Consider the following 18,576-nt stretch of genomic DNA (forward strand, 5'->3'; position numbering starts at 1 on the left):
AATATATATATTTCCTGTGGGCACACAGAATAGTCTTGATGGTATGAATTTTAGAATAATACAGTAGTACTGGGTTCACTCCTCGGTCTCCCTACTTACTAGAAAGAAGATATTGGAAAAAATTCACCAGTTTTCTAAGCCCCAGATTCTCCTCCCAACTCACCCTTGTATGCAATAATAATAATCCTTGGCTTTGGAATAGTTGTGCAGAGTCAGTGAGGTAATCCATGTGGAGTGGTTAGCATAGCATCAGGTTGTTGTTGTTTTTTAACAAGTTTATTTACCTGTATTTCTCAAACTATTAAATGAAGATAATACACCCTACCTCATAACAATACTTTGCTTGATCATTTACATTGTATCAAATATACAATATGATAAACTGACTAGTTTAGTTCTTACGACGACTTTAGAAGTAGGTACCATTATTAATATCTTTATTTTACAAACAAGAAAATGGAGGCTAAGAGAAATTAAGATCATGGAGCTTCTAAGTAGCAGGAGAGGATTTGAAAGCAGGTCGCATAGTTTTAGAACCTATACTTTTAATCACTATGTTGTATTGCTTGGCTTAGTCTGACAATTAAAAATATGTGAAAATCTATTATGTGTTAGACACATAAAACAGATGCTCAATTAATGATGCATTTAAAAAAGCTCTTTCTGCCTGGCCGGCATGGCTCAGTGGTTGAGCATCGACCTATGAACCAGGAGGTCATGGTCCGATTCCTGTTTGGGGCATATGCCTGGGTTGCGGGCTTGATCACCACTGTGGGGCATGAAGGAGGCAGCCAATCAACGATTCTCTCTCATCAGTGATGTTTTTCTCTCCCTCTCCCTCTCCCTTCCTCTCTGAAATCCATAAAAATATATATTTAAAAATAAATAAATAAAAAAGCTCTTTCTGCAAGATTGTCAAAATATGGAGTATGTGTAGCTAGCAGGAAATTTTTTCTTGGGTGATGAAATATTTTAACATAGTCTTCCTGCAAATCATCGGTGGAAAATAATGTTTACCTAGTCTACTACTGCTGCATGCCTTCTAGGTTGCTAGGTTCTTGGTAGAAGTCATAAAGCTTGCATACTCTTTCCTTCTGAGGATGCTCTGGTAAATCTGCCTTAACACTTTTCAAGGTGAGAGCGAGATACCATAATTACCGTTTGCCAGTACATTTTGGTGATAGACTATTTGGCAAGAATGTGAACATATTAGAGTCTAATTAAATGGTTCTACTAATTAAGCAATGGGGCCTAGATCAAATATATAAACTCAGTGGACACAATGATAATATCTATATGTTAGACAGTATATATTAAGGGACTCAAATTCAATGATAATGATCATCATTATTATTTTACTCTCTTTATATAATGTGCACTGTACTAGATATTTTACGTCCATGATCTTTCATCCTTACAGTAGTTCACTTAAATGAGCATTGTCCAAATGTACATTTCAAACGACTGAGTAATTCTGAGGGTCACATAGCTAGTAGGTGGCTGAGTGGGGATGACCTAATTCTAAAGTTCTTTTTCTTTTATTATATACTAGAGGCCCAGTGCATGGATTCGTGCACCGGTGGGGTCCCTCGGCGTAGTCTGCGGGGATTAGGCTGAAACCGGCAGTGCAATACTGCCTGCCGCTCCTGCTCATCCTGGCCCCGCTGTGCCAGCTGCCACCGCTCAGTAGGCTTGCTGCTGCTCCGCTGTGGTCTCCGGGCTGCAGCAGCCAGCCCTGAGCCCTGCGTCTGGCGCTCGTTGGTCAGCTGAGCAGTGCTCCCGCTGTGGGAGCGCACTGACCACCAGGGGCCATCTCCTGCATTGAGCATCTTCCCCCTGGTGGTCAGTGCGTGTCATAGCGACTGGTTGACTGGTCGTTCGGTCCTTTGGTCGTTTGGTTGCTTAGGCTTTTATATAGAGAGATTATACTAGGCAGGAGGGCATTAAGATTTGATTGGAAACAATGCTTAGAGGAGAGGTTAAAGATAAACAAAAAGTTAATTCAGCTTCTCTATATATTAAGCTCTTTACTAGACACTTTTAATTATTATAGCAATATTTATTTTTTTGGGGGTGGCATTGTGCTCCTGAGATACTATGGAGTTAAAAAGCTTGTTGAAGATTGTACAACTAGCACATGAAAGAGCCAATATCCAAACTTATATATTCTATTTTCAAACTCATTATAACACAATATTAAGTAGTATGAATATATGTTTTTGAAAATACATTTTAGAGCCATAGACTTCTAGGTTTTGAAATGTCTTTGAGATTAATTCAGAGGTAATATTAAAAATGTACATTGTCTAGTTAGAAAGGGTACTTGCCCATAATTAATTTCTTAATTATGCCATAGTTAAGGGCATCCTGGAGAAGGGCCAAAGCTTCTTAGGTGCTAGACTAGAGGGATCCCAAGGGTTTGGGGCAATACTTACTTACTAACCTGTATAGAGCATTTCACTATTCCATATATGCCCGCACATTAGCCCTAGCTATTCTTGTTCTTCTTTTAAATCAGGCTAATTATTTCATTCTTCTCCACTTACATATTTCACATGCCACTCAGTTTGAGGCAATGCACTACTGACAACGTGTTTCTCTTATCTGATATTACTTATTTAGTTTAAACTCTCAGATTTCAGTCCTCCTGGATCTGTTGGCTTTTTGTAAAATTGTTTTTTCTTTTTAAAGATATTTCTATAAATATTTGTGTTTTTTTTTAATTTAAATTTTAACCTCAATGACATCTAAGTGAAATGTTGATTAGGGGAGTATGAAAGGCTTTATAGTTATAATATATGTATGGTAGACTTATTAGTTTGTGGTTTATTTAAAAAAATTTTTTTCTTTTCCCTGCTTGTTTTTTATTGCCATGTGACTTATTAAAAGGGAACTGACTAGACTGAGTGGTTAAAAAACCTGAGATCTAGATGTAGGCCTGCATTTCACTAGCTTTGGGGCCTGGACAAAATCAGTTAACACTCTACTTTTGTTTTGAGGACCTATGCAAGGGCAGGGGTCAGCAGTCATTCCTCGGGGTCCCTTCTCACTCTAGTTCCCCATGAATCATGTCCCAAAATAACTGACTTCACCAGTGTTTCTTTAGTGTCTAGTGTAACCTTAATATTGTATCAGGTGGGAGAGAATACAGAATGGTGTCCCTGACAGACTCCAGCCTGTGTGGTAAGAGAGAATCAGCCCAGGAGGAGCAGCTCATGTAGCAGAAAGAGAAGTGAAACTGCTTCACTGAGGATCAGCGGTGTTTAGCAGGGAGGGGAACATGTGAGACTGGGAACTGTCAAGAAGTCATCTCAGAGGAATGCACACTCACCACTGGTCTAGCACCCCTAGGACTGTAGCATCAGAGGGTCCTTCACTGGCTTATTTCCCAGTGAGACGCACACACAAAATAAGATCTTAATAATTATTGAGTTCAATTCATTTATCTCATGGAGGTAAAATGTATTCATAGCTAAGATTTAAGATATTTTCACTGTCAGTTTTTTTCTGTACAATATAGAACTACCTCTCGTTCATATCCTTAAGATACCAGTTTATGCCAAAACACACACTGGTTCTGCTGTCTTTCCCTGTGAAAAAAATTTACACATTATTGTAGAGGAGATTCCCTATGCTCATTCACCTGCTTTCCTCCCCTCCAAGGTGAGCCGGTTATAAGTGGAGGTTGAAGTAATAAACTCTATGGGATAAAACCTACAAGGTGTGACTGTAAGGTCGCATTTTTTGTGCAACAGTGACAAGGCTCACATGCAAAAAGTTGTATTCTGTTTATTAGGGTTTTTTTCCTCACACATTTTTGTTGGTTTTTGTTAGAACATTTACACTCTACTCTCTTAGAAGCAACCATGAAGCTACTGTAATAATGCAGGCATGTGGTGATGGCGGCCACAGACAAGACTAATAACAGGCTAATAAGAATCGAAGAGTGTGACAACACCACGCTTTTCTTACAAATTGATGAAATCTGGCTGAGGCCAGAGGGAGGAAGAGGGAATGGTTAAAGATTATTTCCAGATTTGGAGTTTGGAAACAGAGGGAGGGATTATACCTCTGAGAGCAAAGCCTGTTTGGAAAGTAAAACTGGCTTTGAGGTGGACATGACAGGCATTCTTGTTGTACTAAAATGGGGGTGAGATATTCAACTAGAAATGGCTTGCAGAATTTCTATCTTTGTATGAATATAAGAATAGTTAGGATATGTTAAATGTCAGTATGTTAATTCGTAGGCAAAATAAATTTAACAGTAAATACAAATTTAATAGAAGACTTTTTAAATATTTATCAAACTTTTGATGTACTGAAGTCTTAGATTTTACTTTATAGTGATATTAAATTTATTTGTAAACAAATAGAATGAGACATTATAGACTTCTTTTCCATCATTTAATTTCTCCTAAGAAGGCTATTTTCCTCTGATGAGAATATAATGCAGGCCTCTGTACAAAATATTCTCAGCTATACTTGTTAATGACTTTGCCTTTTTCTGATTTTCTGTTGAAGATTCAGATAGGGCAGTTTGCCAGTGTGTGCTTAAACCCTTTAAATGGCTTCTGATTGCTTTTAGGATTAAAACAAAAATCTCCAGGCTAGAGGAGCTGCAGGGTGTGATGGATACCTGTCTAGTTCTCATCCGCATTCCCCACAGGTCTCTATTGTGTTCCCTGTATGGGAGCACACTCACCTCCACGCTCATTCTCATTTTAGAGCCTTTCCACATGGTATTCTTTTCATGGTAGAATCTTCTCACTCTACCTACCACCTCCAGCCTCTTTGCCTGCTTAGTATTGACTTACTCTTCAGTCTTCCAGCCACATTGCCCTTACTCCGTGAAGACTTCCTAAGCTCAGCAAGGTCTCCTTGTATAACCTCTCAGAAAACCAAGACTCTTTCTTAACAGAATTTGTAAGTTTGTGTTTATGTGTGATTATTTGTTTAATGTCACTTTCTCTGACAACATTAATTTGCATGTGGACAAGGGTCTTGCCTGTTTTGCTCATCATATATCCTGAGCCCCTTGCATTTTATCTATAATAATAAAAGAATGATATTCTAATTAGACAAGATGTCCTTCCAGACGACGTTTCGGACAAAGCCAGGGCTGCCAGGGAAGCCTGGGTCCCAGGTGCCAGAGGAAGCCGGTGTTGGCAGCCAGGGGAAGGAAGGCCTACTCTTGCACAAATGTTGTACATCAGGCCTCTAGTATATATAGCAACCATGCCAAAGAGGTTGGACTATTGAATCTTGCTGAGGTATCTCTGAGACTCTGGTGGCACTTGTGTCCTCACCACATTGCAGGTGCATCTGGGTAATGTGTGGAGAGCAGTGGATGGTATGTCTTCACAACATACTAAAGGGTTTGTACAACACACAGCACATTGCTCCAGATAAAAGGGGACAATATTCTGACAATCTTCATGCTGAAAAAATACTGCATCAGCATTAACTACATCTGCATTAAAAATCAAACATAGTGTTAAAAAAGTAATAAGCTTGTGCAAATTTGGTGATGCTCAGATTAGGGGTTAGCCTTTTAGACTTACTTTTCATCTACCTAATTTTTTCCCTCTAGATGTTATCACTTTATTCTAGCAGGATTGCTTTTGAATTCAGTTTTGTTAATCAAGGTAAGCTAATGAAGGAAAAAACGTGACTATCTCATAAGTATAAATGAGCTCTTTTCCATGTACTTTGCCCAAAAAGATTTCTTGTTCTATCTTTTTCCTATTTTAATATCAGATTCTCTTTTTCACAAAAGTCATGTTTTAAGCTGTGCTCTGCTTCTGAGGGAATGTGGTTTCTGTTTATGTAGGCAATTTCTTTCAACACAAAAAAAACATAGACCATGGCTGCTACATTCATAATCTTGGTACCTGGTTTCTTCACAGCATGTATACATATGAAGCATGAGCCTAAATATGCAGCTCACCAGAAATACTCAAATATCATGAACAACACAGCAGTGCCAGTGATAATTGCACAGATATGGGTACTTTTGAAAACTATCAACTGTTCCAAAGTTTACTTTCAATATCTCATCCACAGCAGTTTGAGACAGAATATCTTTATTCTATTCTAATGTAGATTTATGACATTACTCAAAAAAATTTTCTTTTTAATTGAAAACATTTTAGGAAAAAATATTTTTCTGCTTTGATTTACTTTCTATCTGTTTATAAAATTCATAGTGTAAGAATTGTGATTACCTTTAGTTAAATCAATACAGTAATATAAAAAGTAATGAGTGTTATTCCAAATCAGTTCATTCACTTATTTCTGTTTTCTCAGAGGTGTGCTCTATAAAATTGACTAACTTTCAATGGGTAAAATTCAATAGTTTTGCAATGATACCAACTGCTGTGATATCTAATTTCTTAAAGTCATTTTTTAATGTTTGTCAATTTGGGAAAAATAAAATTTGGTAATATACTACAATTTTTAATTAAAAAATGTATTGAGTTTTGGTATTGTCCACCATATGGAGCAGACATAATTAGGTGTTTTTGTTTTTGTTTTTTGTATCCATGATCCTAATTTTATAAACTAAATTTTGTACTAAGAACATCCATGAAAAGATTTCGCCTGGTAGGGGAGGGTGGGGGTAAGGGGGAGAGATCAACCAAAGGACTTGTATGCATGCATATAAGCCTAACCAATGGACACAGACAACAGGGGGATGAGGCCATGAGTGGGGTGGGTGGGAGGGCAATGGGGGGATAAGGATGCATATGTAATACCTTAATCAATAAAGAAAAAATAAAAGGTAAAATTTAAAAAAAGAAAAAGTTTTCACCTGCTTTCAATTGTTCCAGAACCACAATGGCAACATCCTTAAATTCTTCCATTCTGTGGAAATGGCCTTAGGAATTCTTTAGTGTCAGTTTATCTCAAAGGCTGCTGGGTTAAGAGGGTGGGGAAAGAGGGAAGCAAGGTCATTAACCAGGGCTCTCCATCTATCAAGATGGGGCTCACTGGAGCCCGGAGCTCTAAATAATCCCAAAATTTCAAAGACTTGTTCTCTTAAGAAGGACACGGTTCTCATGGCCAGCTTTCTAAGTCAAGAGCTAATAATATCCCCAACCTACTTGCCTCTTGCAGATGTGTGTGACACAAAGTACAGATGATTTCTGCTGAATTGAACCCATAATGAAGGGATTTATAATCAGTTCTAATGTATTTGAGATCTAAAGTATATCAGCCCTTCATCAAAGGGAATGATAAAAAGCAGCATTAATATGGGTGGATAGTAATTATTTTGGAGCTCATAATTATTTTGCAGTTAACTACAGAGAAATGCTGGTATTTCTATTCTTTTTAAAAAAATAAAAGGTGCATGGTCAGATTCTGAAATGTAAGAATGTCCTTTAGAATGGCCAATACTTTGAATCATGCTTATGTTAATGGAAAAGTAACTTTTTTTTGGATTTAAATGAATTCAAAGTTCACAGTGAGAAGTTCCCTTTACTTTCCTTGGCCCTGTTTCACCACTGATTCTATTTATTGCCTGGCGAAGAGATAAAATATAGTAATTACTCTCACTCCTTTTTAAACTGACGTGAGGTCTACTTTCCCATTACCTCTAATGAGAGTTATGTGTGCATTCCTCAAGGAGCACAGGCTCTACAGAGTTTCAAGGTAGAATAAATCACTTCTACACGCAGGCTTTAGAGGACTTGCTTGCTTTGTACCTGGGTGCTTTAAGTTACTCATTTAAACTGCCGGTATTGAAAATGCACTATTTGTAGTTTAAAGGAGACATGTGCTGGGGTAGGAGTGTTGTTAATGATTGTTATTTCGGTGGAAGGATAAATGTTTTACCTTTCGGGAAAATCAGGCCGATCGACTTGCAGGAATGAGTGGTCCCTAAAACGTGGTTGCCTAGTATTCTTAAGAAAATGAATGACAGTTACATCTCTCAATATTTTCTTTCTACTTAAACATTTTTAACAGCAGTAATTATGTCAGTTGTAACAATTTAGAATAAAGGAAAAATGAGCTAGAGTGGCTGGTATCCTAGACAGAAGGGCGTTCAAAGCAATGGGCTGTTTTCTTTCCAGCCTGGGAATGAGGAATGGAGACCATGTTGGGATCTGTTTCTGTAATTCACTGGCATTGTCGTCTCTATTGAGGCTTCTTCAGAGAAACCAATGGTGTTTCTCAACTTGCAACATGGACCCTCTAAGATAGTGATGCTCAGTGCCTTTAGGTATAGAAGATAAAAGAAACGTGTTTGTTTGTTTGTTTTTCTTTTTATAATTAGCCCTGTTTTTTTTAGGGAACCTTAACAATTCAAATGTGTAAAAAATTATTGATATTAAGAAAAGCCAGTTATGCTGAAATCACAAAGATTGCTAGGACCCGTACTATGGGAACAATTTAATATCCTCTAATAATAAGGCTTTATTTAATACTCAATAAATGAAATTCTTTAGTTGAGAGAACTTAATTCGTTTAGAAAATAATCATGTCCCCTCTCTTTGTGGTGCTGAAGCAACATCTGCATCTGTTTCTAGCTCTTCAGATTTACTACAGGAAAAGGTGTCCTATGCAGCTTGCCTATGTGATGATTATCCCAGAATAGTTAAGAGGCATGCAGCTTCCTGAGCAGGGAAGGTGGTGATAAATATGTAGCAAAAAGCTGGGTCAACCGTTCTAGCCACGGAAAAGACCTCTTTGTATATACACTATCATTTCCATGGTTTCTCTGCTTAGGCAGACCAAGAGTCAGAAAGCAACTGAGAACTATTCCATATTCAGACAAGTGGGAGATCATCTATAAAATAAAAGCCTAAGCGACCGTTAAGGCAGAACAACCAGAACGACTGGTCGCTATCATGCACACTGACCACCAGGGGGCAGACGCTCAATGCAGGAGCTGTCTCCTAGTGGTCAGTGCGCTCCCATAGGGGGAGTGCTGCTCAGCCAGAATCCAGGCTCACAGCTGGTGAGCGCAGTGGCAGTGGCAGGATGTCTGCTTGCCAGCTTAGGGCTCTCAGAAGGGTCCCCGACTGCAAGAGGGCTCAGGCCGGGCTAAGGAACCTCCTTCTGCGCCCCCCCTAGTGCATGAATTTCATGCACCGGGACTCTAGTGATTTAATAAAAAATATCTTACACCTTATTTAGGCCATGAACTAGCAATTTTGTATGTGGGTTACTGGCTCGTGGTTATAGAACCTAAAGGATTTAGCAGAGAAGTCATGTAAATTGTCTTGGGTACCCTAAAAAGGGAAAGAAAGATCCTTCCAAATTGTCCAAAAGAGATATCTTATAAAGCCCCACACAAAATGAAGAAAGCAACTTAATTTATTTGTGATAGTTTTTACATGAGATTCAGAAAAAAAATTCAACTCACATTAGTAGTTTCTTAATATAGCCAAAAATTAAGCAAATGAAGTAATTTAAATGAATAAAGTAGGTAGTGGTTTTGAAAGCAATAAATAATTACCACTATACTCAATCTGTGTTGTTAATCAATGAATAAAATCATAACTTTTAGATAGAATACATGAAATTAGAAATGCAAGAAAATTATTTGTTGAAGTCTGTTCATTTACTGTTTTGTCATGATAAAAAGTAAAAAAAAACAACAACACTTGAGAATATAATTCATTAAATTTGATATTTTGCATGTTCTAAAATTGGAAAAATTTCAAGTACAGTTCTGATAATGGCAAATTTTAAATCTAAAATATTTCTGTTTTTCTGAAATGTAGCAACAGTGTTACATGAACATCAAATAATACTGAGGGCTCTTTTTGCATTTAAACAGGATCAGATTAAAATGTAGATTTCTATGAATTTGCAAGTCTTTGTTACCAAACTTTTGCTTTCATCTTTGTTTTCTCTTAATGGAATGGTTGCTTGCAGGAGTGACTATAAAAGTATATCACATAAATTATTGTGTATAGCTACTCTTAGTGTAGTTGGAATGGCCTTGAAACCATGACCTTACAACTGAGGTCATTTCAATTACATTATCAATTTCTCCATTTCCAATCTTTTGATCTTTGCCAATTATTAATATTTTTCAAGGCTGTCTGGCTGAGCTGATGGAACATAACTGAATTAGATCTCTTTTTTCCCCCTCTGTTTTCTGTGATGGTGTTTTTCATTTTTTGAAGGTTGTGATATTAGATGTAGTTTTAAATTATAAGCATAATGTGTAGTAATCGCTGTATAGACTAGAAATCTTTCTCAAAAATGTTTAACAATCCTTTCCTATGATGTGTGCTTAGAATTAATGCCTGCTTCTTTACTGTTTCCATTATTGAAATCAACATATGCCTATCAGTCTTTTTCCATCCCTTTTCTATGACTTATTTTATGCATGACAAAATTCTCTTGCTTACTGCTATATGGTTGGCTGTCTTTAACTTGATTGTCTTGTGTTTGTAATGATTGCTTTTTGCATGAGGATTATGAAATGTCATACAAATTAAATGGTTGCAGAAACAAAAAGAAATGTGGGGCTTCACTTGCTTTTTTTGTGCTGAATATGTCAATTATGTGACATTTAAAATTACTTTTATATGGCCTTCGACTTCCCCTTTGGTGTGTTCCTTCATTCTAGCAAATTAGTATTGTTAAGTACAATAAAACATTTATTAAACATTCACAGTGTTTTAATGCAATTATTGTCCTAAGACATGATCTCATTATAAATGACTATGCTGGGCATGAAATTGCACTAGGACATAATTCCATTATATTCCTGAATTGATTATGAAATACAAGTCCTGACTCTGAAAGTTACCTTGGTAGCTAACCACTGACTTCCATTGATGGCACCTTTGCCCTACAGAGTGATGAGATTATCTGTTTCTACATTTGTGCAGTGTGCAAATGTCTTAAATCCATAGCTAACATTTAATTAAAACACATGGGGAAATATTTGTTTAATGACAAGTAATTTTAAAAAGTCACAGTTTTGAATAATGTTTGATATAAAAATGTGTAAAACCCAAGTGTTAATGCTCTTAAAAAAAAACAGAGGAAAAAGGAAAAAACACTCTAAAAATGTTCATATCTCTGTTTTTCCTAATGTTATTATATAGTCCTAAATTAAAGAATGAGTTTAGCCTACTTTTTATTGTTGTCACCAATTTTAATTAGAAAAGACACTGAATAAATTAAGTTCTTTCAGCTAATAAAACTGTTTACTTTTAATATGCAATGGGTAATAAAATCATCTTCTTTGCTTCTGATTTGAGTTTCAAACCATAATGTATTTTTTAAAGCTGGATATATTCACAAATCAAATCTTCTATGAGATATTTTGGGGAAAGGGTTTTTTGGGGGTTTTTTTCTTAAACAAAATAGATAACTTTAACGTAACCACTTCCCCACTTTTTTTGGAAATATCTTTGAGAATTTTAGAATTTACATTTATTTTTCCCCCTCAGTCTTGTTTATTCTTGAATTGTCTTTTTTTTTCCTTCCATTTCTCCATTCTCAATCCTAGGTCCCCTTACAAAGAAACAGACAGATGATTTAGGTGATAATGACGGTGCTGAAGATGAAGGTATTTTTTTCCACCAAATCTACTTGCATGACAAGGGCCTCAATCATTTTTTCCACCCCTTTCTATTTTTTTACTTCTTGTCTTTTTTTGAAGAGTTGTTTTTAATTCTCGTTTTTGATGTGTTTTGTCTTCTTGCTTGTTGTTGCATATAAATATACATTTTTAATTTTTTTAAAAAAGATGGATGTTGTTTTACATTTTGATACCAACCATTAAAATGTTTTAAAAGAGAGGCTTTTTATTTTTGTTTTCTTGAACTGACTTTTGATATGTTTCATCCCACATTTTGACAAATTTGTCCATATTCTTTGAACTAACAATCTTTTCCCCGTAGTCTCTCTGTACCCATTTTGCATGTCTTCTAATATATGTAAATATCTTACCCAATTTCAAAATGTGTTTCATTTTTACATTTGATATTTGTTTAAAAAGAACCCCACACCCAATAAAAGGAAGGACAAAACTAAGAGCTGATATAAAGTGTTTCTTGAGCAATATAGTTTAGATTTATAAAATAATATTTTCTGTTGATTTGCTTCAATATCACATAAATAAGTGACATTTTATAGACAAGGAATTACACCTATTTAGATAACTGTAGTAAACATTGTATAACAACTTAAGTACTCTGGGCTCATAATAGTGAATATTTTTGGTAGAAATTATAGAGGTTTTTGTTTAAAATTTATTTTTACTGATTTCAGAGAGCAAGGTAGAGGGCAAAAGAGAGAAATGTCAATGATAAGAGAGAATCATTGATTGGCTACCCCCTGCATGCTCCCTATTGGATATTGAGCCTATAAGCCGGCCATGTGCCCTGACTGTGAATCAAACCTGGTTAAGTCAGTGCTCAACCACTGAGCCACACTGGTTGGGGATATCGAGTTTATTTAAACAAGATTATATGGGTATTCTTTATTTTTAAAGGATTAATGAAAATATTCTGCTTTTCAAAGTATTGCCACGTATAAGCAATAAAACGCTTCTTATTTTATTAATATCTTTTCCCCTCTTTCCAACTTTCTTATGACAGAGCATTCTGATTTACTCTGTAAGTCTAACTATATACCGTGTTGACCTGACATTCCTCGTCCCATGTGGACTTTTACATGGTGTTAAGTGGAGCACCTAGAAAGGCCCGCTGATTCTTCCAGTTCATCTTGGTTCTAATTAAGGCTTATGTGTTTTTGTTTGTTTGTTTTTTTAATGCAGCCCTAGCTGCGACTTATATAGAAGTAACTAAAGTAAACCTAGGATTTAAAATAATTCCCAGAATGCTAGTAATTAAATCTCATGGAGAAATTAATAATATGGTAAGAAAGTTTTTCCAAAGTAAAAACCCACAAGCAGGCCAGCAGAAGTGCTAGTTCCATGAATTACAACTATGATTAAATGAATCCTTACTAAACAATTTGAATTGTTTTCATTGTGATATATATTTGATATAAGCTACTCACAGTAGAAAATTAAATTATAGAGGTGAAGTATTAGAAGCATAAAAATTAAATTGGGTATTAATATTTTTATAATATTTAATACTTATTTTGTCATGGAATTTATGACATTTTATTAAAAATTGATTTGGTATGAACCCCAACAGTGAATCAAACGTTAAACACAAAGCAATAATTCATATTTAAAATAAATCATTGTGGCTGACCAACCTTTTTTTTAAAAAATATATTTTATTGATTTTTTACAGAGAGGAAGGGAGAGAGAGAGTTAGAAACATCGATGAGAGAGAAACATCAATCAGCTGCCTCCTGCACATCTCCCACTGGGGATGTGCCCGCAACCAAGGTACATGCCCTTGACCGGAATCAAACCCGGGACCTTTCAGTCCGCAGGCCGACGCTCTATCCACTGAGCCAAACCGGTTTCGTCGTGGCTGACCAACCTTTATCATTTTGAATGTTAAATAGCTAAAAATAAACTTATCAAAATTCAAATTGTGATTTTTTTTACATGCTGTTGGAAATTAGAAATATTCTAACACTCAGGAATTTCATTGACTTTCAGGATATGTATTATTGTTCCCAGTACTCTAAAGACGACTGCTTTCAGTCAGGGGCTTTGAAACTTGTTGGACGCTCTAAAAATCCTTAACTCCTAGATATTTGTTATCTAAATAATACCTCAGTATAAGGGACTTTTAGTGTGTAGCTTTGTAAATTCCAAAGTTTCCCAAAGTACTCACAAAGTTAGTATACATTATTTTCTTATTAAAATATTTTTTGACTGCTGATTTAATGTGTTGTTGTTGTTTTTTTATAAAAATCAGCACCAAGTAGGACATTTACATGTTTATAAAAGATACTCTTGAGTGGCTATAATCGAGCTAAGCCCTCTAAATGTGAGTCTATTTTATAGACTTATTTTGAAGCACATTTAACATTTTAAAATAGTCGTTAAAAATATCTTAAGCCCCATTTAATTTGGCTGGCAGTATTCGTGTTGAGCACTAAACCAGTCAGTCACAAGAGTTATCAAATCAATAAATATTTTAAATGCTCAGAAGTGTAGAAGGTGGAAGCAGTCCATTCACGTTCGGTCTATTCTTCTGGGTTGTTGTTTTGGATAATTGTTTAGAAGACAAGAAAACAAATTGTAATGTCCTCCAGGGGACAGACCTTTGTTGAAAATATGAGCATCTTCTGTTTAGTTTCTTTTATAATTATTTTGTAGCGATGAGTGTTAACGAAAACCAAGGCCAATTTTTACCTTTACTTTGTTCTAAATATTGCATCAACATCACTGGACATAAAGCAATAAATATAAATTGTTTGATAAACTACTTCTTTTACTTTAGTGAGAAGTTTGTTTACCTGGTCACTTATAGGGAATTCTCAATTATTTCGTGACAACTTGACTCCTTTACCTGATTTCCAGGTCCCTATCTCAGCCCCTGCATCCAGAGGCTCTCTGTGACAGTGAGTGGGACTGCCCCTCCTTCATTTAAAGTAACCCAAGGCCGCAGTGGAGCACTATTTACTTCTAATTCTCCTTTGCACATTTGCCATTATTATTTTGCCATTGCTAGGCCAAACAATTGTGTCATTTTCCATTTGTGTTTTATAATAACCAAGAGAACTGCGTATTTTATAGGCTATTTCCATGGTTTCAGAAAGACAAATCTGAAATGATAAAAATGGGTCAAAGCAACACTATATTTCTATCAATTTATTTTTGGAATTTAATAGTCTTTTTAAATTGTGCTAAGACCTTAATGTTTTAATATTCAAAGACACTTTTGTATCCTACATAGAGCTTTTTAAAAAGTGCTATTGTCATTTTTTCAGTATTTTTAACTGAAAAATTATATCTTTGATTAAGTACAATTATACAAGCACACATTCTTCCAACATTTCTATATTATTTTGCTAGTTCTAAGTGATAACTGAGATACACAAAATAAGTAGGGGACACAAAAATATCTTGAAATATCTTTAAATATATTAGAGAAAGATTTTTTTTTGAGAGAGAGGGAGGGAGAGAGAGAGAAACATCAATATGAGAGAGAGAGACATCAATTGGTTGCCAGGGATCAAACCTGCAACCCAGGTATGTGCCCTTGACTGAGACTCAAACCCGCAACCCTTTGGTGGTCAGGCTGATGATCTAACCACTGAGCAGCACTGCCCAGGGCCAGAGAAAGATTTAATTGAGGCGATACCCCAATATTTAAAACTGATAAATGCCAACAATTCTAAAACATGGGCAATTAAAAACTTCATGAGTTCATTAAGCAGAAGGCAACCAGTAAGCATATTGAAGAAGTTGTGTGACTAATAATTATTCACCAGGATCATTAAAAGGAATTGTGATTCCAAACAGTGGTTATCAGGCACAAATATATCCCCATTGTCTTCTAGATCTATCGATAAGTTATTAAAATGTCTTAAAGTTTTGATTCATCAGAAAGGTAATATACTAAAATTTACAGCCGAAGTGTTACTGAAATTCCAAAATAATGATCAGTGTAGTATTTTCCTCTTAATATCCAACTATTTTCAGGGACCTAGATGCCTAGCACAGCTGTAAAACATTAAACATTAAATATGAACATGCTTTAAGAACATTTGTAGCTTTAGCGGACCTGAGCTAGTGTTTTCATGCCTAAGTGTGCTCATTTGATTTTAGCAAAGTCAGGAGCCGCTTTTTAGGCACAGTTAGAAATCTTAGGTGAAATCTACCTTATTTCTAGGGAAAAATATGAAACAAGGTTTGGAAGGACAAATTGACTTTAATAAAGTATAACTAAAGTATATCTAGTATATTTGCTATGACATAGTGGCCTCTCAAAATTCTATCATTAAAATGATGGAATTGCCTCACCAGCATGGCTCAGTGGTTGAGCATAGCTCTATGAACCAGGAGGTCACAATTAGATTCCCTGTCAGGGCACATGCCTGGGTTGTGGGCTCAATCCCCAGTGTGGGTTGTGCCGGAGTCAGCCAATCAATGATTCTCTCTCATCATTGATGGTCCTATCTCTCCCTCTCCCTTTCTCTCTGAAATCAATAAAAATACATTTTTAAAATAAATAAACAAAATGATGGCTTTAGCAGATAATACTCAATAGTAGGCTATCTGATAGATCAGTTTCATTTATAAAGATTCTGGTTCTTTTCAAAATTAAATATAGATATCATTTAAACTATTTATATTTATTATTACAGTAAAAAACACATGTAAACTATAGGGAAAAGTAAAATCTAAGGTAGACCTCTGTGATAAAATGCTATTGATGCAAATCTAAGGTAGACCACTCTGATTAAATACTATCAAAGAATTCTAATTGTCAGCATTTCCCCCAAATTTATTGGCAATATTAAGGGTTTTTTATGCACAAGAATTTTACCTACTTTGGAAATTAGTACCCTATAAGAATTAATTTCAGGGTTACATTATGCAAAAAGAAATATTGTTCAGAACACTGCATTCGAATGTTATCGAACTTTCTGGAAAAGAATTGTTCAATATGTTCTTAGACAAGGCTGAGATCTTTGAGAAATTTGAAAACACTTAAAATCATTCCAAACTTGTAGTTATATTTTCAGATCTAATTAAGAAGCGAGAGAGAAATGCCAGTCAAAATAGCTCCTGGAATTTACTAATGTAGTCATATTTTCAGTCTTCCTTGGCAATGTCCATTCCATCCTGTTATTAGGTATCAGATGTGGCAGGCATTTCCATGTGCACCTGTATTGTTTTCCAGGTGAACAGAATGGCTCTACCTAGGTCTCATTACTGTTCACAGTTGGTGTTTTGTAAGTCTATGTAATTTTAATTAAAGAAGAATTCTGAAACAGCCACCTTCTGTGCTACCTCCAAGCACACAATTAGCAGAGTACAGTGTCTGCTGTGAACAGTCAGTTAATGATTTCAGTTTAATAATTTATTATTGCTTCTTCAGCGCCAGCTATAGTAGGAAAATAAGCTAAAACTATATGCAGCAATTGAGCATTTAAGGAGGATAGTTTAAAATTTTCGAAAGGGTTATTTTCTCTGTGTAAACTTAACATCTCCATAAGCCCCCAAATCTTTGCAAATGAGTGAATATTTATTTCCTTCCCAAGGACTTAAGAAGAAAGTAAACTAGTTTTTCTTCCTAAATGTAGCTGTGTCTAGTGGATGGTTTTTATGTCAAAGTATCCTCCTCTTACCACTTAAAAATAAGACATTCTTCTCAAGTGCACCCTTGGTGCAAGTTTACACACTGGTATTCAGTCAAATTGAAAATAGTCCTTTTAAAAAGTTTCTAAATTCTGCAATGAGCTAGTTCCCTCACGTGAGATTGTGAACAAACAAGTTGAGCTGCAATTCCTGATCCTAAGATGGTCTGTCATGAAAATATTGTTACAATAGACAAATCAGCCATTATATATATTTTAAATATTTATCAGGAAATGGAAAGCAGCTTCTAAATAATCACTAGCTTTTCAATGAGCTTGTATCATATCCCATTCTGAAAGCTGAAACCTCAATCATAAATATGTAGGAGATTTAAGTTTGATAAACAGTGTCAAAAACAAAGGAATAAAACCATACTTTTAAATGACACTTTTAATATTGAAATTAAAAAAAATAGCACATTTGATACAATTTTGTTTCAGTTATGGGTAAAAGAGATCATGAGCTATTATGTAATAATAATAATATTTTATGTCTGTATATGTTCATATTCATATATACATTTATAATGTTTCAATCTATACAATAGTTAAAACCATGTTGGCCAATATACAATTTAGCATGTTTTCTATAAAAATTAGTCTATTTTTTATACTAGTTAAATTTTCTTAGGTTTTTCTTTTGTAGGATATGGCAAAAGTAGGTTTACAGTTGTTTGTATGGAAAATATTACAATAGTTAATAAATAATAATAACACAAGAATAAACTGTGTTTTGTGTAATTGCTACAGTGAACCTACTTTTGCCCCACCCTGTTTATTATTTCTGGGTCCTTGTTGAAAATTACATAATTGGGAAAGTATCTTAGAAAATAAAATACATTTGATTAAAGTTCAGAGATGCAGAAATCACTTCATCACCTTAAATATTGGCACTGTACAGGTAGACTAAGCTGTATCCTCCTCATGTCTGCATGACAAAATCATAGAGCCAAAGTAGAGATAAGAATAGTATAATAGTTAACGAGGTGAAAAATATATTTTAATCTCTTTCCTTTTTCCAAAGAGGAAATGAGCAGATAACCTGGGGTTAACTGAAATATATTATTAAAATGACAGTCCCCTAAATGCAACAACAACAGAAGTACAGATGTACATGCCTTTGCTGCCTACACATGCGTCTGAGTTATTCCTTGAGTAGCAAAATGAAACTTTTTACAACATATAATATAGCGTTGTAATTATCTTCACAAATGGATCATAAATTATTCAGTGTAATTATGATGCATTCAATATAAATATTTACAGTTTTCAAAAATGGAAACAGTGTTTTATTCACAATAGAAGTGGTACTTTTGGCCTTAGTTTATGGTTCATACATTTCATATGAGGTCTATCTCATTT

General features: G+C 35.1%; 1 protein-coding gene across 6 annotated transcripts in view; it reads left to right on the forward strand.

Moving 5' to 3' along the window:
• The window catches only part of NLGN1 (neuroligin 1), an 858,351-nt gene that overhangs the window by 363,315 nt on the left and 476,460 nt on the right, over window positions 1-18,576 (forward strand). For 4 of the 6 annotated variants that reach the window (XM_014546147.1, XM_005874301.2, XM_014546148.1 and 1 more), the window contains one exon: window positions 11,480-11,539. The exons of the other annotated variants lie outside the window; for them this stretch is intronic. In XM_014546147.1, the coding sequence (XP_014401633.1) occupies window positions 11,480-11,539 (60 nt within the window). The remainder of the gene's footprint in view (window positions 1-11,479; window positions 11,540-18,576) is intronic. 6 annotated transcript variants of the gene reach the window in all.

Source organism: Myotis brandtii, unplaced genomic scaffold, assembly GCF_000412655.1.
Source record: "Myotis brandtii unplaced genomic scaffold, ASM41265v1 scaffold432, whole genome shotgun sequence".
In the NCBI taxonomy this organism is placed as follows: Eukaryota; Metazoa; Chordata; class Mammalia; order Chiroptera; family Vespertilionidae; genus Myotis; species Myotis brandtii.